Here is a 25564-nt window from a genome sequence, read left to right as displayed (position 1 = left end):
TGTTGTTGCTTCCTCCCTACCCATTCTGTGCATCCATTTAAGCTTTACTTATTTTATTAGACCTTATTCATGGACAAATAAACAGATGGTGCTTGAAACATTATCGAGGAGACATTCTTAACCCATCAGCTAGTAAAAGCTAGAAGACGTTCCACTGAAGTGGTTTAAGCTAATTGTCTCCTAAAGATATCTGTTTTTAATTGCTGGTCACAAAATTAACACCTAGCTAGCACTCTGACTCTAACAGCCAGTTTAAAAGCAAAGGAAAGAGGTAATAGAAAGTGACCTTAGCTACATGTTGTGAAATCCTCCATTGCTCGAGCACTGTATTCTGTATCAGCATCCAGTTGCAGCTGATGGGAGTTGTAGTCCAAGCTGGCTGGAAGGCACCTGTTTGGGAGAAAGGCTGCTCAGTATATTAGGGGGTGAAGAGTCCAGAAGTTCTGCAACTCTGAGTCCCATCAGCTGCAGTCAGCATAGCTAATGGTGAGGGGTGAGGTGAGTTGGAATACAGACACATCTGATTGGTCGCAAGTTTCACATTCCTGATATATATTAATAATAGCAAAATCACGCCCCAGTCACCTATCTTTATCAGCAGCACTGGGTTAACTTTTTCAAAGGTACAAAATATATTTGTTGGTGGAAAACACAGTCATGTAGGTGGGGAGGAGACATGATGAGGACTGAGCATGCCCAGTGAGCTCAGATTCCAAAATATTGCAAAGGACGAAAACTAGGGAAAGGGCAAAAGGAATGCTGTACTCCTTGAGGAGTGCATGGCTGGCAGGAAACCAAAATAGGAGCACATCAAAGTGCAGCCCCACTTGTATAACAGGGAAAAAACCCACTAGATTTATTTTGATATTAAAGAATGGTGCTCTTGACATTTGCTTTCCAACAACTTCAGTATTTATAGAAATGTCTATCTGCAACTTAGTCACTGAAGGATCACCTGGAGTCTGGTTTGTAAATAGCCCTTTAAATATGGCATATGCAGGGCAGGAGTAAGTAGGGCAGGCGTGGGCACAACGATCAGTCCCAATCTGCTGACTAGTGCTGGATACAACCATTGCTTGCAATAGAGATTGGCTGCACTTGGGGGTTGCTTACTAGGGACACCATAATGCCGCTGATTCCTGCAGGGGTTGAATTTGGCACCAAATGCAAGGCTCACTTGCGAAGGAATAACCAGGACAATCCTGATTTTTCCTTTCTAGTCATGTGACCCACACCTCGCAACACCTGTGATGTCGGGGTGGTGCAGGTGGGCATAATTTGGGGTAAATGGCCCCATGGTCCAAATGAGAACCCCTGCTGGGTACCATAGGCTGGAGGTTACCCACTTCTAGTATAGAGTGAACAGGTGGGCTGGCACTTTTGTCCTACCCCACAAAGTTTCTTTATTTATCAGTGAAGTGATACAGCTGTGTGAGAAGAAGCCCCATGAGCTCCTGCTTGCATGGAGGGGTTCCCTGCAATTGGCTCACCCACATAATAAGCTATGCCAAGTCTGTAGAGTTTCTAGTCATGAGCAAGAGCTTATCTATTTGGCTTTCTTCTGAATTTGTCCACAGCCAGAGCACATATAACCTTTGCTCTACTAAAAAACAAACAAACTGATGTGGGTCATCTCACCACAGAGCGACATTTGTCTTCCAACATTTGGTTGGAATTGTTGAGTGTCTCAGTATAAATATTGCATTGGCTTTCACTGTGCCAAGTTGGCATAAAGACAAGCTTGCTTACTAGTTTTCTGGAATTTGTTGATCGATTTGTTTGGCTTCAGGCCATCACAAGGTGCAAACTGGAAAATGAGCCACCACTGGCAAGTTGCAGTTCTGATTCTCACTCTGTGATAATGGAAATCCCAGCAAGATACAGAAACAACAGAGAAAGACAATTTGGGAAACAGAAGGAGAAGCTTCGTTCTAACCAAGAGCTGGCCGAATTCTCGTGATTAGCAGAAGCGAGTGCAGAGCTTTATAGTAGGAACATGGCAGATTGTGTAACCTTTGTTGAACCAATCCCTTCTTTCCAAGGGCTCTGTGTCCTTTATGTGACTATGTGTTGTTGTTGTTGTTTAGCCATTTAGTCATGTCCAACTCTTTGTGACCCCATGGACCAGAGCACGCCAGGCACTTCTGTCTTCCACTGCCTCCCGCAGTTTGGTCAAACTCATGCTGGTAGCTTCGAGAACACTATCCAACCATCTCGTCCTCTGTCGTCCCCTTCTCCTTGTGCCCTCCATCTTTCCCAACATCAGGGTCTTTTCCAGGGAGTCTTCTCTTCTCATGAGGTGGCCAAAGTACTGGAGTCTCAGCTTCAGGATCTGTCCTTCCAGTGAGCACTCAGGGCTGATTTCCTTAAGAATGGATCGGTTTGATCTTCTTGCAGTCCATGGGACACTCAAGAGTCTCCTCCAGCACCATAATTCAAAAGCATCAATTCTTCGGCGATCAGCCTTCTTTATGGTCCAGCTCTCACTTCCATACATCACTACTGGGAAAAACAATGGTTTTACTATACGGACCTTTGTTGGCAAGGTGATGTCTCTACTTTTTAAGATGCTGTCTAGGTGACTATGTGTGTAACGGCAAATTCTGTGCCAATGAAGCCAAGCATCAAAATGCCTCTCCCTCCCTTGACTCGTTTGACGCTGCAACCTGTGAGCATCTTCTGTGGCCAGGCCAGGGTGAAATAGGGTTGGTGTGTGTGTGCACACACATGGCAAGGCTGGGAGAGGCCCCTGGGATGAACCTGGAATCTTTTGCATGTAAGGTGGGTGCTCTGTCACTGAGCTACAGGCTTCCATCCACATCTGTGAGAGTGCCAGTACTGTAGGATTACCTCAGATTGGTCCATGACACACCTGCTAAGCTGACCATCTAAGATCTGACCAGATTTAGTCCCGTTCCTATTAAAAATTGTGCACTAGGGAAGTAGGCAAAGTGCTGTGCAAATATCATGTACAAATTTCAAAAATACAAATCAACCCTGGAATAAAAATTCTTTAAAATATTCTTGCTTAATAAATTGGTGTGGGGATTCTCTCCCCCCCCTTTCCCTCCCAAGCCCTATATACAACACCTTTATACAACAGTACACCTTTATAAAACAGTGTAGACATTGGACAATTTGTCCCACAGAGACAAAGGCCAGGTGTGAATGATTTTAAATGCCTTGTTAAAATGCCATGCTTTTAATGGCAATGTTGTCAGTTTAGTCACTTGGTATCTCCATGCTGGGAATGAAGCTGCCTCCTTGCATCTCCCCACTCCCATTTAACAAGAATAAAGGCCAACCGGTGACCAATTAGTCAGACATAAATGCGATTTGGTGACATTTTTGCTCCTGAACCTTTGGTATAAAATGGTTGTTTAGGAGTAAGATAAGGGGAGTGCTTATACAGCTGTGGATTTCTACTTGCAGCTGAAAGTTTCATAAAATAGAATAGAAGAAATGATCAGGTAAATATATCAGATATATGTTTAGGGAAAATTATAGCATCATGTATAAAATGTCATTTGTCTTCTGAACGGGTGTTAAACTAATTTGTGGTGGTTTTTTCCATTTTGGGTGTTTTTTATCCAGTCTCCTCAGGCTAAATGTTCTATTAATTCTCTGGATCTCGGCAATGCAGATGTGGAGATGTTACCCTCTTGTCCCTTCTACGGTAAGCAATAAACCTTACTTAGCTAGAGATATACTATGTAATTAATTTTTAAAATATCATATAAAACTTCTTTAAGCACCAACATTATTAAACATACTCAACTTAATTCTGTCAAATGCCCTTTATCGAAGTCTAGCTATGGCATTACCTAGGACCTGTTCTGTTGAGCATTTTTGTGCATCTACAAAAGCTGTAACAACCTTCCACTTATTGATTTCCATGAATCCAGACTTTAGTCACTTTATGTGAGGGATGCTGTTCCAGTGATTGAAGCGTGAAACTGAGAATTAATGTGTTCGATGCTATAAACTTGATTTAGTATGGCTTCTCCCTCCCCCCCCCCCCGCCCAATCACTTTTCTCCAATATATCTATCTAGCAGTGCAATCTGACTTATATTTATTTATTAAGTAGTAAGTCTCCTTGGATTCCATGGAACTTTCCCCCAGATCAGTGTGTGCAGGACCTGTATAGGATTGCACTACTTATATCTTTATTAACTTAAAACACTGATTCTATGATGGAGACCTGCTATAGATTTGAAGAAAACAGAATGGTTTTAATGTTTAGGTGGGGGTGGGGAATCACATTTTAACAAATGAGCACAGTACTAATATTTTCTGAAAGTTAAGGCTGTATCTAACAATGGAAAGACTCTACTTGGTTAAGAAGAGAGAGCGCTAAACCAATTATTTCTCAAAGCTTAAGATGCACAGGTGCAAAACTCATTTAGCAGATATTTGAATAATAATGCAAAGCATCCCACTCATGATTCCTGGGAACTAGTTTACCTCACACAGAACTACAATGCGCAGCACCTTTAGCTTACTTCCCCCCCTAGCATCTAAGGATTCTTGGCGGGTGTGTATGTGCTTTGAATATGCTTTAAATGTGTTGTTCGTACATTAAAAACTAACAGTACAATCTCAGTGTTAGACAAAATATTGTTGGAGGGTGGGGAAATCACTTCCATACACGTGGGCGGCTGCTCCATTATTTGTAATAATAAAAACATTTATTATTATTTTTTGTTATTCCACACCTGAGCCTTTAAAAAATATCTCATTAAAACACCACAACATTCCTATAGGAAACTAAAGATGATATTTCAGCACTTGCTTAATTCTGGGAATTCATTCTCAAAAGCTTCACTGGTATTATTTATGACTTTGGGGAAATGGTGTATTTAATATTGCATGCTGTGTCGTGCAATTTATATTTTATATTCTCCACAACTTTCTGAAGGAACAGCGAGAGACTTTCCTGGGGTTGGGAAGGGATCTGAATCGGGGTTCCCATACTAAATGGACTGCATTAAAAGGTTCCCTACCCTGGAAGGAAAGTCTTAGACTGATAGAACTCCTTCAGAAAAGGCTCTGTCAGATAAAGGGAGTGGTTGGATAAAAGCCATTGTATCCATCTCCCTACAACTGAGAGCCTTTTTGCTGGTGCCGATTTTCTAGTATAAATCACCACCACTCAGCTGCTATTAGCTGAACGGAAGAAAACATAAATGCAGTTGGATTGGACCTATGGTGAACAGCAGCTCTGGGAAATGAGTTGTATTGGGGAATTAGGCTGGCAAAGCAATTTGTGTCTTTACTCCCATCAAAACTGCCCCTTCAACATCTGCTTTTGGAAAAGGACGAAGACATTAGTAGATCCAGGCACACACATTGCACCACACCATGTGTAGTTTTGCCAGGGCTTCCAATGAGACTCAATTTCAAGTAAAGGTGTTGATACCTTCTAGTCACATTGCTTTTGAAGGGAATGCGTGTGAGCATCTCCTTCCATACTATGGTCACATCCACACCATACTGCTAAAACCTTTCCTACACTAATTTAACACTTGTGACAACTTCCAGCAAAGAGTCCTGGGAACTGTAGTTTGTTAACAGAGCTGGCAATTGTAGCTCTGTGAGGGCTTTCCTATCAACTCTCAGCATCCTGAACAAACTACAGTTCCCAGGATTCTTTGGGGAAAGTCATGGCTGTTAAAGTGGTACAAAAGTGATTTCAACATAATTGCAACCTGCCATGTATTTTTTAAAGCATGACTAGGGGTGGAGTAGGGACGCGGGTGGCGCTGTGGGTAAAAGCCTCAGCGCCTAGGGCTTGCCGATCAAAAGGTCGGCGGTTCGAATCCCCGTGGCGGGGTGCGCTCCCGTTGTTCCGTCCCAGCGCCTGCCAACCTAGCAGTTCGAAAGCACCTCCGGGTGCAAGTAGATAAATGGGGACCGCTTACCAGCGGGAAGGTAAACGGCGTTTCCGTGTGCGGCTCTGGCTCGCCAGAGCAGCGATGTCACACTGGCCACGTGACCCGGAAGTGTCTCCGGACAGCGCTGGCCCCTGGCCTCTTAAGTGAGATGGGTGCACAACCCCAGAGTCTGTCAAGACTGGCCCGTACGGGCAGGGGTACCTTTACCTTACCTTTTACCTAGGGGTGGAGTGGGATACGCTGTCCTTGCTCCCATCCCAAAACATGACAGCAGATGCTCTGATTTGTATGTCAGGGAGAGATTTTTATTAAAGCAGGAGAATAGTACAGACTTGGCAGCAGGAAAAGAGTACCGGTAAATACAGCCCACAAGACAGAACAGCCTGATCTAGAAGAAAGGGCTATGATTCATGGGTCCAGGATCAGTGACAAACTTTTAAGCCAAGGTGCGGTGTGAATCCCTATTCCAGTGGGAATGTCTAGCCTGTAAGTGGGCACTACATCTAGGTGGATGGGACTCCTCCCTTTCTAAGAGCCATTGCCTTGTTCTGGGAGAGAGCACCAGACCCACTTTCACCTCCGAATAATGCTTGGCTACTCATTTCCCTCCCCATAATCTGACAGTGCTCTCTTCCCCAAAGGGTTTCCAGGAGACCCACAAGGTAGGCGTCCCCACAGGAGTCATGAGGAACATCTGCAGCATGTGGCACAACCAAAAGGGCTTCCTTTTGTTGTAGTCACTGGCATCCTTAAGATCCATAAATGAATTCATGGAATGAAACAGATTGTGTGGATTTGCAATACCTGCCGGGCAGGAGGGAACAGCATCACAGCCAGCTGTAGAGCAAGACCATGAGCAACTGCATTCATTAGCACCAGAGCGTCCCCTTGTGCCCAATCCTCACGTACAAGATGCAGTTTATCTCCAAACACACCGTGCGCTGAAAGATCCTGCTGCTCCTAAGTTTCTTTGGACCAAAGCCAAATGACAAGTGAGATAAATTAATTTTCTGTGAATCAAAAGAAATTACCACTGAAAAAGCAGATATATTGTCCAGGATGATCATCGATGCTTTGTAATACTCAATTAGACTGTAGTTTTATTACAGTAATTAAGTCCCGTGTTTCTGTATATCCCACAGCTGTAAAAATATCTTGTAGAATTCTTCATTCTCCACTTTTCTTCTTCTAGCTATGTGTAATATTGTCAGGAAACCACCACCTGCGGGAATTTGGCCACTCCTTTTACACTGGGTCGTATGTAATCTGACTGAAGCTTCCTCCACTACTAGACTTTACCATAGTGTTACAGTGCTGCTTCCAGTCCCTTCTCCTCCCAAGTTGTGGCATGCCTCTGAAAGATGGCTTAGGAGGAAGGAAGACCCACCATACCTTAGTGGTCCAGCACACACTTTGCTTGCAAAAGATCCCAGGTTCAAGTCCTAGCATCTCCAGGAAGACATGATGTTAAATGTGCATTTAAAATGGCTATATATATGCAAATAGCACCCATGGAACAGGGATCTGATCATTAGCAGCATCTCAGCAGGTATGGGGAAGGAATGTAACCATTTCCTCCCCAGCTCCAATCCTGAGGAAACTTCATCCTCTGAAGTTGCTATTTGCATAAGGAGGAAATGCCCCATTGCCACCAATGCAAATAAACATTTAATCTTGCAACTAGTTTGGCCTTGAAACTGTGCAGTGTCATCGCCAGTCAGTAAAGCAGCAAACACTGGGCAGGATGAACAAATGGTCCAGGTTCGTAACTCCACCTAACTTGGGAGTGTTCATTTCAGTGCCCAGTGAACTTCTTCCTGCTCAGACAAGTAATATACACTGTATATAGGTGGGTATCGCAGAGCTTGAGTCTAGAGCATGTAATTAGAAAAGTTAGCTTTATCGTTAAAACAAATGAAGACAAGCTTTTGAGGAAATGAAATTAGTAAAAATGCTTCTAAATGATATAATCCGTCTCTGCATCGATGGTGGTTTTTACAGAGCCAGCACTAAAACATTAATTGCAAGGATAAACTGGATCCAACTTGGGACAGATAGCATCTTTCAATATGGGTGTTCTCCATCACACACACACCTTTTATGGAATGACCAGGGCCATTTCTGGATTTATAGACAAGCTGAGAATCAAAATGGATGTAACAGTGCAATCCTATACATTCAAAAATAAGACTCAATGAATTCAAAGAGACTTAGCTACCAAACTTAACTCCCAACTGGGGTGGTCAGTGGTGGAACCCTGCTATATCCAAAGTCCTTCTGCTCAAACTGGCCAGGGCAGATGATGAACACAGCCCCCCCCCCATTTTTCTGCTGTGCCAACTCTAGTCAGTACAGCAGAAGCAAGAGGTAGTCTGTTAACAGCCACTTCTGCCAGGAGGGAGAGCAGAGGGGCTCTATCATGTAGCCTAGCAAAAAAAAAAAAGGTTGTGCAAAACATCTGGCACATCCTAACCCTCCACCTTCAACAGGTGGGAGTTAGGATTGCTCTGTGCTTATATTTATAGAGCTGTAAACTAAAAGTAGTTTCATATTACAATTATGCAATCACCTTTTAATTAATAAAATGCATTGCCTGTATAAGTGGGACGCATTAGTCTGCCCCTTGTATTGAATTTCAATTAAATATCAATAAGCTTCTGTTTCTGTGCAATAATTATGAGGTTTGTTGTTGGGGTTTTGTTTTTTTGGCCAGGATATTGATTAGAGGTCATCCATTTTTAATAGCATTCTTATTGGATCTCATTGCGAGAATATGAATCATTAAATACATTCATTGTTTCATTACGCACATGCACACACCATATTCATTGTCTATTTGCCTTTAAAATATATTATAAAATATCCCAAACCCTGTGTGGTTATTATTACACCTCTGGAAATTCAAGAGCTTTTGCATTAAGCATGTTGTAAGTGTTGGGTATTTCTGGAAAGTGAGGAAAGCCCACAGATGGTTTGGCCAGTCTCCCTTGAAATTTTTAGCTCTATGATTAGAAATCTCCAGGATTTGGGGGATCCCAGGACCCCACTGGGGGGTACAACTTAATTTTTAACCCATGAGTCCAAAACTAGATCTACCTAGTCCAGCCCAAGCCTGGAGGTGCAGGCGGCTCATGCTTCTCAGCTAAAATGAAGTCATCAGGCCGGGCTTAGGCACTCAGCACCCTTGGCCAGCTGCAGGACCTCACTGCCTCAGCCCACTAATGATGCCAGCCTACCTCCTTTAGATGATTTTACTAGTCCTGTCCTTTGGGTAGCACTGGGTGACTGAACCTAGAATCCACTTAAATTTCCAACATTGCCTGCAACACAGTGTTGCTCTGGGACATCGTAGGAAATTTAAATAGTGGATAGAAAATGGCAAGGTCTGCTGGTCAGAGTATTTAAATTTACTCCCCACAAACAGCTTGTGCTGCTTTGGGGCTCATTGAGTCTCCCATGAGTACCTGTCACTGGCAGCTGCATTGCCACAAATCTCCCATGTCCTACCTTGCCATGAGAGCCACTGTTTTCATTTTCCACATGCTGGTTTTGAGGAGGGGCCAGATTGCGTGAACTATGTGATAGGGCAAGGACTCAGGCCTGGGGCCAGCAGTCTACCAGGTCAGACCCTATCCACTGGTCCCATGGCTTGGAAGGGCCACTTAGCAGCCTCACCTGACCATGACACCATTCACTGGCTATGGTGAGTTCAGCAGTGGACAGCAGTGCCACTTTTGAATGGAAGCTTAGCTGCCATTCACAAGTGCTGCCACGCATTCATTGTTGAAGCATGTCTGAGGGCCTGGTCAGCTAAGGCGTATAGCATCTTAACCCCCAAAGCTGTGGTGGACAAAGCATATGGCTGCCTTTAAAGGGAGAAGACCCAGGTTCCAAGCCCTGGTCAGCAATTTCACAGGGCACAAAAAGTTGCAATTTGTCGACCTACCTGAGTTCAAAGGGTGCTAGTAAGGATTACATGTCAAAAGGGTGCTATTGTGTGTCTCCCTGAGCCCTTAAGACAAGGTTGGGGAAAGATAATACCTCAAAGCCTCATTAAAAAGCATCAGCCGTGCACTCTGAAGTTTGACTATATAAAGGTATTTTCTTTCCTGTCAGCATGTCTTTCCTGTCAGCAGATGATTAGTCACACACACAAAAATCAGCGACAGGAAAAGTAGCCCTATCTTAAAAGAAAGCCAGAACAATAGAACATCATTAATGATACAGTAAAATGGCTCGCTTCTGAGCACAGTCTACAATACTAACAATTCCTCCAGGTAAGCTGTGCTTTCATATCCATGGACCTTATGAAAACCTGACATTCTATAGCCTTAATCTACAGCTAATACAAATTCATCCATGTCTTTTTAAGCCTAAATGAGTTTGTGTGTATACGTACGTATGTGCCCCTGTCACAAGCATATAAATCCATAACATGGCTTTTCCTTATCTGTTATTTTTTTTAAAAAAAACAGACAAACAAACCAAAATCCTCAGAGCAATAATCCTTTTTCTTTGAATTGCCAGCTGTCTGGGAACTCTGATTACTGTCTCCTCCTGCTCAATAGTTGCCTAGCCAAGGTGGATGGGTCCGAAAAACTAGCATTGTTAAAGCCTTTTCTGGAGAAGTCTTATATTAAGAGGTCCTTTCGGAATGGGGTTGGCTCAGGAATTAAAAAAAATTCCTATCAAAGAGCCAAGTCATAAGCAAGTGCTGGAGGAAATACCTACAAATCAGAATGTATAAAGTTAAACTGAATGTGCTTTAAAATTGTTTGTACTGCATTTTTAGATGAGAAATGGAGCCAACAGAGACAAATGTATCAGTGTGTTCATAATGTAAACAGATGTTTATTTGAAATGGTACAAGCCAAGTGAAGCAAATGTGATTGTTCAAAGGCATTTCTTTAAAAAAATAAAAAATAACAGCATACATTTTTGCGTTGATATAAAAAGTGTTTTTGGTTTCATTTCACCTGTTAACAGATGTCTTAACACAAATATGGGACTTGTGTTTTGTTATGAACCATTTGGAACCTGTTGTGAAGAAACCAATTTAATAATCTGAATGTGCTCATCTCTAGTACACAGAAGCGCTGTTTTGTAATTTTGCTGACACAATGCTCATTTACATGAAACCATTTTAGTACAATCTCATTCATAGAAAGCACTGGGTATTTGGATAAATGGAAGTTGCATGGAACAGAAAGCCAAATTCAATCTGCAGGGGTGTCAGAAAACCAAGCGTTCTTCAATACAGGTTCTACAAGAAAGTGTTTTGAACTATATTTTGGACAAGTTAAGTTTTTAGTCCCAGTATTGACGCCAGTGAAAGTAGATTAATGTGCATAACATATCCTTCCCCTAATCATTATATAGATTATCCTCTATGTACAGAATCATATATTCAGATGAACCAACTATCAACTAATGGGTGTGCTATAACAGAAACTAGTCTAGTTTCCTCTTTATGTCTCTGTGTTTATTCCTCTGCTGTACAAAAATAGACCTGGTTAGCTGTGCAGTCTCAAAACATTGTAGATTTTGTCAACAAGAAAAGGTCATCTGCTGAGTTACATTATTTGTGTGACTTTTACCTTGTGGCCATTTCCTCAGAGAAGTGATGTAAGAATTTCTGCATGCTGGCATAAAGATGTTATGAAGGCATTCGATTAGCTGCATTCTGAAAGCAAAGCAAACATATTAATCATTGTATAAGGTAAATTCAAAACTTACATTTAAGCTTTTCAACAGTAATAATTACATTTGTAAAAGCAGATGTAAAATCTGAATAATAAATTTGACTTGTCTTAAGTGCATAAAAAGAAACAGCATCATCTATCATTGTTTTCATATGAATAAAAACTATGTACAAGCTGAAGGGTGGACATTTTTTGTGGCACAAATTGTCAAAAAGAGTTGGAGATTTCTGATTTACCTGAAGTCACTTGGGAGGAGCATCATTGGTATATTTTAGAATGCAGACTTCCTTCCAATGCAGGGGTTCCCAAACTGGTCCATGGACCACCAAAGATCTGTGAGCTTCATTCACATTGTCCGAGGTGTGTCCATAAAAATATAATTTAAAATATCATTAGGATGTAGCACAGCACATCAAAATAGCTACATCAGGCATTGTGGTCCACCAAGACCCTCAACAAATTTCAAGTGGTCTATGGGGGGGGGTGGGCACTCCAACTAACCTATGTTAGCCAGAATTATGTACACTGCATCAAACAATACTACCAACAAAAAATGCACATAATGTTGTTCTTTTGCTCCCAAATCTTTGGATACCAGTGGTTGGGAAGTACAATATACTGGTAGCATAGAAGTACAGACACTACTAAGAGCCTTTTTATGTATGGAGAATCCCCATGTCAGCAGGGGAACAGTGCCAATTCAAACTTGGCGGGGAGGTAAGCAAGATGCTACCAGTGGGCCTCTTCCCTCAGTGGGCACACATTCTCTTCTTCCTTACTGCTGCTGCTTTGCACATACCTTTGCTTCTCCCTCCGGTGTCATTTAACAGTACCCTTCAAGACAGGGGACAAGGTGTGCTGAGATTACTGTGCAGAGCCTTCTCCTCGCTTCTCTCAGTGCTTGCTTGGAGAGGGCAAGTGAACAGCAAACATCAATGAGAAGGAAGAGCAGCAGGGCCAGGAGTTGGATGCACAGATTGCAAATGGGCCTCAGCATGCACCCAATGTTGCCAACTCTGCATGGGAGTCCCTGAGGCCAATATTGTGATGTAAACACAAAGCAACTTTGGGGACCAGACAGGAATGGGGAAGACTGTGAGCTTTTACCCATTGGATTACACTAGAAACCAGGCACGCCTGAAACCAATTGCAACCATCGATTTATAAGTCTGTCTTCAGAGTGGCTTCCATACACAACAATAGACAAGCACAGAAATTTGTTGGGGTGATTCAAATGGAAGCCTAGAATATCACTTGGTTACTTTTCTTTCTTTCTTTCTTTCTTTCTTTCTTTCTTTCTTTCTTTCTTTCTTTCTTTCTTTCTTTCTTTCTTCATGTCAGCTTGAGCAGACTTGAGATCATAATTGCCTGGATGGTTTATTATATTCCCAAGTGCCAACCAACCTGTAATAATCTTTTCACATTCATCCCTCACTATCAGCTGAATTGCAATCTTTACTTATAGTAAACTGCTCAGATGGCTGGTGAAACACTTATACCAAATTCCACTATTTTTAGAAAAGGCTATGAGCCATCATCCTAACTATCTATATTGAGATCAGGTTAGTATTTAGGTACATATTGAATAATTACAATCCATGGTTCTGTACACAGAATCATTAATTTTTGCCACCCAGAAGGAGTGTCCTTCCTATTTCCCTATCTTCATTCCTATAATATTTAAATAGTGAGGTCACATGGGAGATGCCAAGGACCAGGATGGCTTTATAAGCCACTGTTGTCCTTCTCTGTTGCAGAGTGGGGAGGGGACACTACTTTGCTGAATACTCCCAGATGTTTTGTAGTTCTAATGTTTTGGAGTAGCATGGAATGTATCCATATGGGAGCAGCAGTTCTCCTGTATCTTAAGAACTGGCCCTAATGTGGTTTAGAAAAACTCTAGTCAACCCATAATCATGCAGTGATGTGACTGGGAAATGTCCAGCTTTTTGTTTCTTTTTATTACTGCTTCACCACTTTGACTCGAAGCATGACAGGATGGTTATGAGCAGAGAAGTCTAGTATGCAGCCAAGGTCGGTGAATCAGACTCCAAGAGGGATTAATCATACCGGTCTCTTCTGGGCATGAGATTGCTGCTGCAAGCGATTGATCTGCTTCTCTTAGCAGTTCCCTCTGGGTCAGACTTTAGAGGCTGGGTTCTTGTCAGCCACTCCTCTAACAATTTCCCTGCAAGTAATGATACAAATTACAGCGTTGCCCAATATTGAATGACCTTGCCCTGTCATAACCTGCATCAATGCCTCAATCCAAATAGCCTCTTGTTCACAGTAGTGTTTCAAATTGCAACTTATGTGGCTTTTGTGTGCATGTGTGAGAGAACACCAAGCCCGAATATAAAACCTCTGAAACAACAACATGAGAAATGGGGAAAGGGAACATTTTTACTGTTTGCAGCTTACAGGCAAAATAGGCGGTTAGATAACTAGATATATAAAGCACATTATTTAACTTACAAGATTGAAATTTAGTTATTGTAATGGCATACAGCAATTTGATTATTGCCATGCACATTTTGAAAAGGAGGTTCTTTCTGTTTCGATATGGTAATTTGCTTTTATTTGCATATATATGGGTAATTTAGTATCACAAACCACTGTAAGCATAATAGGAAAGAGCCTCCTGCCACTTTTAGATCTAAACGTCATTTTGATTGCAGGAAAGAACAAGACAGATGTGAAAAGGGTATATTAGTTATTATTAGCACAATAAAATACAAATAAAAATCACTGCATGGAAGGAAACTGGCACATATATTACAAAGCAAATCAACACACCCCACCCCACTGCTAACCCCCTGTGTATTCCAGGACTTAGACACATGAGCTTTTTAAAGCGAAATGTTAACATGAAGTGTCATGTGGGAATTAGATGATGGATAAGCTGCTAGAACCTCAGTTCTAAGGACAGTTACTAGAAGTAAATCCCATTTAATCCCCAGAATTGGTTTCCATGTCACATGCAACCTGATCCTATGGATATGATCTGGGAATTAAGTCTGTTGCAGAAGTCAGTGGGGCTGACTTGTAGGCATCAATGCCTTATCTGTGCATGAAGCCTTGTCTACACATGCAACAGAATGAGGTGATAAGAGTGGGCTGTACTAGTTTAGACTGCAGGTCGAAAGTAATCTTTTTTCTTGGTCACCCTTGGAAAAGAAATAGTTCATGCAAAAAAGGTTGAGGACAAAGGTACTGGCCAACACACACACACACACACACACACACACACACACACACACGAGTGCCTCTCTATACACGCCCTAATCTTTACTTAGGTTAGCTTTTTCACTCACTAGATTTACCGTAATGCCCTATCTTCTTCACTGTTAATGCAATGTATGGCAGGAATCTCAGCTGCAAAACATCAAGATCTGTGTAGGGAACATACATTTATTTTTAAAAATTATACACAACCCATCATTGTATAATTCCAGGGTAGTCTACAAGAGGCATTAACACAACAATAAACTAAAATAATAAATACAACAATCCACAACAGAAAACATATCAATTAAAATAAACCACTTAAAGCTATGTATTAAAAAACCAGCAGGTGCTTGGCAGAATAAATAGGCTTTCAACCTAGAACACAACTAAGATTGGCGTCTGTTGTGACGTTGGTTCCAAAAGCTGGGTGCCACAGTAGCGAAGGTTCTTCCCCTGGCTTGTCACAAGATGTTCAGATGATGGAAAACCCAGTGGAGCACCCTCACCAGCCCTTTTTTGTAGAAACTAGCCTACTGTACAATACATCAATTGCTCCACCTACTTTTGCCCCTGCCCTTGCCCACTACTGGCATGTGGAACCCAGAAGACTGAAGCCTGCAGTACAAAATGACACAAAAGATGACAGCAGCAAAAGAATAATGTGTGGCTGTAGCCACGGTGGCCTCCTCTGTTCTCTGGCTGTGGGGTCCTGCTCTGTCAGCATAGACCCCTGAAACAATGGATTTGTTTGACAAGTGCATTAGTCCCAGTGGGTCTGCTTTGAGGATGGTTAATATTGGGTGCAGTCATACGTGTGCAGACAAGCTTCAAACACTGTACACTCCTTCAGAATGCAGTCTGGACCATGCAAAATGGCACATAGAAAGCAAAGGTAATGTTGGTCCATAAAAGGGGGGGGGGGGCTCCAATAGACAGTCAGGCAATATGTTTATTAGGACTGGCCAAAATGTCACAAATGGATTGAGTTCTGCAGAACAGGCATCAGGCAAGTGGACGAGTAGGAGAAATTAGCCAGAAAGTCAGCTTGTAGACTTGGGGCTCATCCACACTTCTGCTTATTCCACAGCTTTCCTCCAGGGAAACCTGATGGTTATTGCTGAATCAGAACAAATGTCAGTTGGGTTTTCTGAGCATTGATTCAGTGGTAAACGGTGGGTTTTCCCCAGGAAAGTGAGGCAAACAAAAAGCAACTCAGACCTGTGGCCTAGAAAGCACAGGGCAAGCAGAAATGTGGATGTTTTGCAATGGAGAGTGCAGACTAAATAAACCTTTTGCCCTGCTCTTTCTAGACACAGGTCCATTCTCAAAAGCTCCATGTCCAAGTGTTTGTGTGTGTTTCGGGGGCCTCAGAACTTTATCCCTGCAAAAAAAACCACAACCCACGCTCTTTAGCTCTCTGTCAGAGCAAACACCAATTCAGGTTTGTTGCAGATTAAGTTTTAAAGAGTTGGCTTTCGTGGGGAAAGCTCCAAAGCAAAAAAAAGGGGGGGCATTCAGACCTGGAGCTTTAAAGTGTGGATGGAACCTGGAAAGGCAAGTGTGGATAAGTCTTTAGTCTTTTAGGTGTTACAGATGTCTGGTGTAAAGAAACAATAGCTGCTGTATTTTGGGGGCATAAACCTGGTTTGTAACCCAGACCTGCCATGTTTCTTTTTTACTTTCTAAACTGGAATGGGTGAGTTTTATATAAGACATGGTACAGGTCTTGCTTACAACACAAGGTATGTAACCTTTAACACCTAGTACAGGCTTCTACCTGCAAAGTCCATCTGGGAATAGTCTACAAGCTGACCCTATGGTTACGACATCCACAGTCCTTTGTTTTATGCTTTATACTTTTGTACTTTGTCCAGTTGCTTGGTCCCTGCTCCTGCCAACCTAGCAGTTCAAAAGCACGTCAAAGTGCAAGTAGATAAATAGGTGCTGCTCCAGCGGGAAGGTAAGCGGCATTTCCGTGCGCTGCTCTGGTTCACCAGAAGCGGCTTAGTCATGCTGGCCACATGACCTGGAAGCTGTACGCCGGCTCCCTCAGCCAATAAAGCAAGATGAGCGCCACAACCCCAGAGTCGGCCACGACTGGACCTAATGGTCAGGGGTCCCTTTACCTTTACAGTAAAGAAAGAAACAGAGGAAGAGAAAGTGTGTGTTCCTCATTCACCCAACTTTGTGTAATATCTTGCCCAATGAAGACTTCTGGAGAACCTGCAAGCATGCCATGATTTTGTAAAATGTTGATTGGTCCTCCTCATAAAGGCATTGGACAATTATGCCTTTTATAAAATGGCAGTAGCCTTGTCAAGCAAACTCAGGATCCCCAACAGCAGACTATACATTCAATAAAGTGTTGTTCAACATTTTTAGATTTAACAATATTGCTGGTCCTTTATACCTCTTTGACCACAAAGTATTATTTCCTCTTGTCACCATTACAGCCAATTGGACTGAGAGGTCCTCCTCTGTTCTATCTGCCTTAATAAGCAGCTCTCCAGTGTTATGACAAGTGAAGTGTTTTAACAGGCTTTTCCTTTTGGCCTCCTTTGCTTTGTTTGTTCGTTTTAGCTTGCTGTACAAGCTATTCCACTCTCCTGGCAAAATGAATCTTGTTAGCTTCTTGGGCGATGAAAGCACTGCATTCACAAGCATATTTTAACTATTGTTCAACGATGCCCAAAAAGTGTATCCTGTGACCTGCCACTTTATGTTTCACAGTTTTAGGTTCATTTTCATGCTCAGAAATATGGCAACATTTGTGTTGTGCTAGACACAGCATGTCAATAAGAGTGTTAAGTCAGTCACATAATTAGACAGGAATTGGCAGAGAGTCGACTATGCAATGAAACAAAAGAACAGTCAGAAAGAGAGGACTGAGAAGACAGTGTTTGATTTCTTTCTTTGCTGGCTACATGGCCTTTCCCCCTTGCCTCTTTCTCTCTCTCTCTCTCTCTCTCTTTCTTTCTTTCTTTCTTTCTTTCTTTCTTTCTTTCTTTCTTTCTTTCTTTTCTGTTCTTTTTTGCTTTCAAATATTTTGCTTTTTTATTAAAAGAATTTCCCAACTCTTACTGGAAGTGCTGGAAACTGAAACTGAGAGCTTTTGCATGCAAAGCATATAAATGTTTAGCTATGGTAAAGCAGCAACTTTGCTTTGGTGCAAAACCATCAGAGGAGGGCTTTGGGCTCTCAAATTCCATTAGCGCCCTGAGCGACACTAAAATTTGCACTTGGCGCCTCTCATGCTCCATTCTACAGTATTGTTGTGGCGCCCCCTGCAGCATGGTGGCCAGTGTGTGAGGGATATGGAACAGGTGGAGGCTAACGGTCAGGGGATAGTAACAAGTTCAGGCATTAGTATTGGAGACCAGCACCTACCCCCGCGCCCCATTAAAGTAATTGAGGTAAAATTAACAGGAAGGTTAGAAAGTCAGTTCTAAACTACTGTATACTCAATATTAATTTCCCTCCCCACCCCAAACAAAGCATCAGTGGATTTGACAAGCATTTATTGTGCTTAGCTTTTATAGCCTACAGTAATTTGTGATTCCATGCTAAGGGTGAGTTGGCTGAATTGCCTCCTGCCATTATTGGGCCCAAACTACCATTATATAGTTGTGTACCTACTAAATCATTTGTACTAAAGTGCAGACCAGAATCATTCATGCTTGCCCTCAACATGCTGCTTTCAGTCTAAATTGAGTCCTATATCCTGCCATCCACAAGGGTGGCTCTGGTCGCTTGATCCATGCTTTTTCCTCCCTGCAGTTGAATGAGGAAGGAAATGGCGATTGTAATCTTGGTATACATTCACCCACAATGTTACTGGGCATGTATGGATTGCTCCCTGCATTGCTAGAACCTCCTACATCTGTTTTCCAATGGACACACTGAGGGTTAAAGTGGAATCACTCTGTGGAATGCACTTTGGTTTTTGAAACGCAACCAGTTTGTCAATAAGCACTTTTCAGGGGCAAGGAATGTGCAATAGATCTAGCTTTGGGGCAGACTATGTAGAAATACAAGTACTCAGTCTGCATTGATTCTAGAATAAAATGCTGTGGCTTAGTGGGTGGTATTGGTTGCCAGTTGGGTACTTGTAATGGAATGAGGTTCTGCAGTTGTAAGATAGTTTCAGACAGTTGCTTGTACTCTATAAGTCTCTTCCAGCAAACAGAGAAATTGGGGACTTTGGTTCGTCACTTTTGCCACTACCAACTATCCTGCTCTAAAGTAGTGGTGAAGCTGAAACTGATCACAGGATAGGGTACCGTACTATATCCACATGGCCTAAACAACTTGTCTTTTAAATGCATGGTCTTTAAGTACTGTAATTTCCTGTCATTTTGGAGATTGAATGAACATGGAAAGCTGTTAACATAACATGTTAAACTGAAAGGGTTTTTGTTGGTGTTAATTGAATGATAAATACAGGTGTTCCTGGAAAACAAAAGATGTGGTCTGAAACATGAAAGGTGTGTGTGGGTGTGTGTGGGTGTGTGGGTGTGTACCATGGAAGGTACTGAGTTTGAAGGAATTAGGAAGGTGGTTTCTGACTTCCTTTATTTGGTACAGTATAAGATGGAGGTTTGGGGGTTTAAAAAATAATAATTAGAGAATCTTTACTTTTGATTGTATGGTTATTTCATACCCACTCTGATGCCAGAATATCATTGCCTATGCCTTGTAATATATGATTCAGCTACTTCCTTAAATACAAACATGAACTGATCTCATCCTTTCAATGATTTATTATTGTGTGTGTGTTTTCTCATGTATCTCATACAGTATGTGTTTGTATTTTCTTTCAAATTTCCTTTTAAAAAGCCCAAACACCAACCACAAGTACTGCAAAATAGCTGCTATTGCATTAGGATGCTGAGTGATGCACTATTGTCAGATCATCGTACAATGCATTATTCAAAGCCAAGCAGAGAGGGGCATGGAAAGCGGAGGCTTACGCAGGTTGAGTATGGCTCAGCTTCACTTAAGAACAGATTGCTCCCTTCTCTTCCTTTACAATGTATTGTAGCAGTTGAGATGTTTGGGCATTCCAGCCCCTGCAAATCACTCCCTATGATCAGTAATTAAGGTGTTATTTATATACTTTACTTGGGAAATGAACTACATTTATCTTCACTAGGATGTCAGAATGAAATCAAGTGTATAACACAGTGCAGGTTGCTATCTCTTTTCCTCAGAGAGCAGCCTTCAAATACTGTATTGCTTTCCGGCGCACAGTACCGATCAATGGACAATGGTCTTATGGGATTAAACTCCATACGGGAGGAGGAATTCAGAAGGTTCTTCCCCCCCCCCACCCCCGCCTTACTTGAACATTATTGCCTACAATATCCCTTGGTTTTCATCCTTGCCTCCGTTGCGAGAACAATTTCAGAAAAGAGCACACTTCTGCATTCAAAGATATGGAAAGTCTGCTGCATTTGTTGACTTTTATGATGGGCTGAGATGCCTCACTTGACATGATAAGATACTGCGGAGGAACTATTAATTTCACTGATATACTGACCTAGGTAGTGAATGAACTTTAGTATGTGGAGAGATGTTCAAATAAAGCACACCTCTTGGACTGCAGAATTATAGTTCCTCTGCATTTGCTGCAACACTATTAATCTGTCCCAAAGACACCTGTGAGAATATTTTAAAGGTACTATTCAGCCTGGCCAAGTGTGGCAGTTTCTGGCCCAACTGTTCAGTACTTAGCATGTATTTTCACTTGTTTCCTTCAAACCATCTGTCTCTGCAGATGTTTATTGGCATCTATGTTGGGACTCAACTTCAGTTTGTTAATCTGTTTCAAATTGTCCCCCACCCATCACTCTGTATAGCATGAGAGTCTGGCATAGAAGACCAGAATCTCACTGTGAGTTATGCCAGCCTAGCCACAGCCTAGACAATCTTTGTTATGCCAATCTAGACACAATTGAGCTGCTGATCACCATGGTTTCGTACAATGCCTCTGCTCAGTGTAGGGAAGTAGTTTAGGCTGTGCCACTATTTATGAAGATGTTCATACCCACGGGGCGGGGGGGGGGGGGTTACAGAGGATGTGTGAAAGCTTCAGACATGAGAGAGGCTGGTTAGTAGTGCATGGTTTCTGTTCCTCACATGCTGACCTAAAGATATATAATTTTTTGCACTTCCTTAATTTTCTGGAATAAGGCCATAGTTCTTTAAATTTTTGTGCATTTTTTTTCTGAGGAAGGCTGAAGTCACTGCGGTTTAGTATTCCACAATTATTTTTGTCATAAAGATGAATGCCTTCCTTAAAAAAAAAAAAGTAGAATGCTAAAAGCGCCTCAGCACCTTGATATATGAATATTACTCCTTTCAATGTTGGAATGGGATTATAGATGGTTTATGTCTTTTATAGCTATGAGACAGTCTCTGACTCAGGAACACTTTTTTTTTTTTTACCTGCAGATATTTCAGGGCAGCTTTCTGTTTTGGAATTCGTTTTCCCCTCTCTCTCTCCCTGGATTTTTTTTTTTTTTTGAAGTTTAGGTTTTTGGAAAAATCACCACACAGCTAAACACAAGCTGCTCACCTTTAGAGACAAGTCTAGTTTAATATTCTGCAATGGAACAAAAGATCCACATTGCATTAATTCACTACATTTTATGTTGGAAGCTTTAAATAATCCTTTGTGTTCTTGAGGAAAAAATGGTCTAGGAAACATTTGTAGGATATATACCTGCATAACATCTTATAAATAACATTACATTGATTTACTCGAACCGTGTGTCCCACCTGTCTTAGCCCTTGGATTATTCATTTCTGTTTGGAAGTACAGTAATCAAAAATAAGACTCCATTCTAAAAACCTATATTTGTTCTCCAAATGTTGATTTTTAAGCATACATGCATAAGAAAGCTGGTATGAACTCCTAGATTTGTAGAGGTGCAAAAAATATTTAGGGGGGACACTAAGAAACAAGGCTCCCTAAAACAGCCTACTGAGAACTAGGTAGAAATAGCAGAATTCAGGAGGGCGAATGGAATAGAGTTTTCCATTTGCAAGAAAGTTTTTCCTGGAAATGGCACTTTGGCTGAAGCAATCCACACTGTGACATTTTATTGCTGGTCCTAATTGTAATACATATCAACACAGTCAAATGAGGCTTTGGAGACTAGTGCAGGAGGATAAAACATGGAGTGGAATAAACAGCACCAATAGCCATTCAACATACTGATAAAGTGGGACTCTGCTCATTCAGGACATTCCCACTTTGCCCAGTCATTTTTTCCCTCATATCCCTCCCCTCACTATTCATGGCTTCCTCACACAACAAGACCTGGGGTTTTATTATATGGGCATCCTGCTGAGCGGGATCAAGATGATAGTGTCAGCTCAAGCCTGAACACAAAATTTTGTGGCGGTAGCAGCAGCTGATACTACTGCAGCAGTTTGAACAAACTGCATTAGACGGAAAGGCAGTGCTAAAGGGGAATTACAGTAATCAAGCTTCATGGCATGATAATTGCATGTGCTGCTGTTTCAAGGTCATTGCCGGATAAAATACTCTTGAATCCAGTGGATGTATTTCCACAGGAAGAAGGAGGTCAGCAGCAAGCCAGAATTATTAACCTGTTTCTGACCTCCAAGTAAGTATTCTTCAATAAGTGGAACTTGAAGGGAAGGAAAGAATCTCTTCGTAATTATGGTGTCTACTCAGTAACTAGGTTTTCCCTGGGCTGAGTCAGAGAAAAGTCCAGCAGGAACAAGTTGGCAGGATTGTATCCAGATCTTTCCAAGCAGCAGAAACTGAACATGCTGAGTCCATGAAGCGAGTGATAGGGGGGCTCTGAATGCATAATAATCATGTTCAGAAACTGTTGCAAAACATGCCCAGAAAATGCACTGATTTTGTACCGAGCAATAATTTTCTTCAGGGTGTCTAATAATCTGACAGAGGACAACAATAAATTGTAGTGGGAGTTGCACCACCGTGAAAGACAAAGCTTCCAATTTACATGTGCAGAGAAAACAAAGAATATGAATAGAGGTGAACAAGAAGGTTGTCCGTCACACTCTAAAAAGAGAGTGACAGGGCAGAGTACAAGAATACCATGAGGAAAATAGGATGCTCTGAAAAGATCAGTAACTTGAACCAGTGTGGTGTAGTGGTTAGAGTGTTGGATTAGGACCTTGGAAACTAGGGTTCAAATCCTTGCTCATTCGTGAATCTCACTGGCTGACCACGGGCCAGTCACTGTTTCTTAGCTTAACCTACCTCACTGGGTTGTTTTGAGAATTAAGTGGGAGAGGGAGATCCTTGAACTCCCTAGAGAATAAGGTGGAATCTAAATGTAATAATAAATAAATAAAATAAGAAAGCAGATACTGAGATTGACTTTTTAAAGAGCATGTAAATATCCTTGCCAATCTAGATCAGATCTAATGTCCATCTAGCAGGGCTGGCCCAAGACATTTTGGCACCTGAGGCAATCTAAACAACGGCACTCTCACTCCCTACCATGGAAGAAGGGGTGAGTGAAGATCTACGTCATGAATGAGGGAGGAAGAAAGATTGACATTGGGATCTGCTGTCCCTGTGGATCCTGTCGCCTGAAGCTGTCTCCTCATCTTGTCTCATGGGTGGGCCGGCCCTGGCATCTGGTCTAGTATTGTTTTCAGTGGTGACCAGTCAGATCCTTCTGGTAAACTAACAAGAAGGGCATGAAGGCAAGAACTTTTCTGTGTTTGGCCCCAACAACTGGTACACTGCCACATAAGGGAGGGCCCAAAGACAGTCACAGTGCACGTGCTTTGCATGTAGAAGGTCCCAGGTTCAGTCCTCGGTCTCTACAGTTTTAAAAGTATCAATTAAAAAAGCATGGGACAAACGTTTGCTGGTGCCAGTCAGGACTGGCAGTGCTGGCCTGCATGGGTAAGTAGCTTGACCTGATCTTATGTTCCCTAAACATGGAAACTACACTGGTGGCTAATAGCTGTTGACAGATTTACGCTCCATAAATGTGTCTCTTCTTCTCATTGAAGGCATCAAAGTTAATGACCATCACCAAGTCTTGTGGTGCATCTTCTGCACAGAAAGACAGAAAATCAGATCGGTTTCTCATCAGGCTTCTGTACTGCTCATCAGTGGACTGAAGAATCAAATGGTTTTGGAGAGATGTCATTAATATAGCACTCAAGTGGAGACGACCAGTTCACACATCTATGGACAAAAGAGGCTATTTGTCCTGAATGTACCTCAGGTGGAATAGTTTTGCACAAACAAGATGCGGCATGTGAACCAGGTGACATAGTTGTTAATAGTGTCCTGGCTAAAGGCCAGCCCTGCCATTAGGTAGTTGCTGTGAGCAGGGAGCAGTGATAAGTTGCTAGGACTCAGCTGTGTTTCCCTCTCCACTGTCCCTTCATCAGTGTTGAAGTAACATTTAACTGTCAACCTGATTGGTTTCTGTGCATGAAATGGAAAGGCACCATTTGCCCTTTGCTTCAGGCAGCAAAATGTTTTGGGCTGACCCTGTCCACACCCCACATCTGAAGGAGATGGACCTGAGTTTTCTGCTCTTAGGTGGGGTTGAAGATTCCTTTTATCCAATTTACGGTTCATTTTCAAACAGCGGAGGTGAATGTGTATGAGTAGCACTGATGTCTGTATAACATCAGTGACTGTACAAAAGGTACTACTAATTTACTTCATGTGTGAGAGAGAATAAAAAGACCTTTCCTGAAGGCTTACAATCAAAGCAGCAACAAGACAGAAGGGAAGGTAGAAAGAAAGGTGTTGCAAGCAAGCAATTACCAGGTAAGTTCCATAAATTGTGCCCAAACTCACAGGTGCTTTTGCAGCATCTGACACTGGTTGAAAAGAGGCGAAGCCAAGACCTAGAACAAATTATTAGTCCTTCCTGGGGAAAGAAGGGAACCGATAAATCAGTGTTTCCCAACCTGGTGCTCTCCAGGATTTGGATTGTGACCTATCAACCCCAGTGGTCAGGGATGGTGGGAGTTGTAGTCTGATTGGATAAGGCTGCTATAGAACATTTTTGTTAGAGGAACCCATCTGGGCATTTCAAGCAGGACTAGGCTAATGTAGTCCAAGCACTTCATTGTCCTCTTCAGCTGTGGTGACATTTCTGTGATGATGAGCCAGGGCAAGTATAGTCGGCAATAATGGGCATCAAAGCAGAATCCTACATCTAAGCAAAAGATTCCCAGAAGAAGAGGATGCAGATGATATGGCTATGCATTTGTTGCTTCGTAGCAAGAGTAGGATGGTCTCCAATAAAGAGATCAAAATGTTTTCCAGGGTTCTTTCTTCTGCAGCCTAGCAGGAGGTTCATGTGTTGTTGTTCAGGAATGAATGAGGATTACATTGTGAGACAGTTTTATTAATGTATTTTGGATTGGCTCTTTTAATAATTTGTGATGAATGCCTAGAACTGTCATTCTTCCTTATTCGATACCATAAATAAAGCATCCCCTCCCCCTTTCTCTCTCTCTGCTGTTGCCTTTCATTTTATCCTCATTATGTGAGTTAGGTAGGTAATGGAAACACACCATTGTGAATGTGTGGGAATGAGGCGTAAGTGTTCCAGTGCTTCCTACCCCCCAAAACAGCAATCCCCCCTTAAAACTCAGTGCACAGTAGTGGATGGAAAACCGTATTAAATCTGTCATGCTTTTATATTGCTTTTAACGTCTCTCTTCCAAATCTAAACTAGCTTACACAGACAGA

At 42.0% G+C, this 25564-nt stretch overlaps 1 protein-coding gene and 1 long non-coding RNA gene across 2 annotated transcripts in view; one reads left to right on the top strand and one right to left on the bottom strand.

The window, feature by feature from the left end:
- The first annotated feature begins 3367 nt into the window (after positions 1–3367).
- NPS (neuropeptide S) lies at positions 3368–11624 on the top strand. The gene is made up of 3 exons (XM_083741128.1): positions 3368–3470; positions 3595–3676; positions 10424–11624. The coding sequence occupies exons 1-3, from the start codon at positions 3463–3465 to the stop codon at positions 10601–10603; spliced, it is 270 nt and encodes an 89-aa protein (XP_083597254.1). The 5' UTR covers positions 3368–3462; the 3' UTR covers positions 10604–11624.
- Positions 6753–25564, bottom strand: part of LOC310845688 — a 33174-nt gene continuing 14362 nt past the window's right edge. Inside the window, exons 2-4 of the long non-coding RNA XR_014564902.1 lie at positions 13669–13786; positions 11494–11579; positions 6753–6864 (exon numbers count right to left, since the gene is read on the bottom strand). This is a non-coding gene — a long non-coding RNA (uncharacterized lncRNA). The remainder of the gene's footprint in view (positions 6865–11493; positions 11580–13668; positions 13787–25564) is intronic.

The sequence above is a fragment of the Podarcis gaigeae genome (assembly GCF_964106915.1).
Source record: "Podarcis gaigeae genome assembly, chromosome: 5".
NCBI lineage: Eukaryota > Metazoa > Chordata > Lepidosauria > Squamata > Lacertidae > Podarcis > Podarcis gaigeae.
The sequence above is the reverse complement of the archived record's forward strand: the minus strand, read 5'-3'. Positions and strand labels throughout refer to the sequence as shown.

Coding starts and splice junctions, on each gene's coding strand:
- NPS (XM_083741128.1), top strand. Junction 3,677..10,423: donor ACCCTCTTGTCCCTTCTACG/GTAAGCAATAAA, acceptor TTGAATTGCCAG/CTGTCTGGGAACTCTGATTA.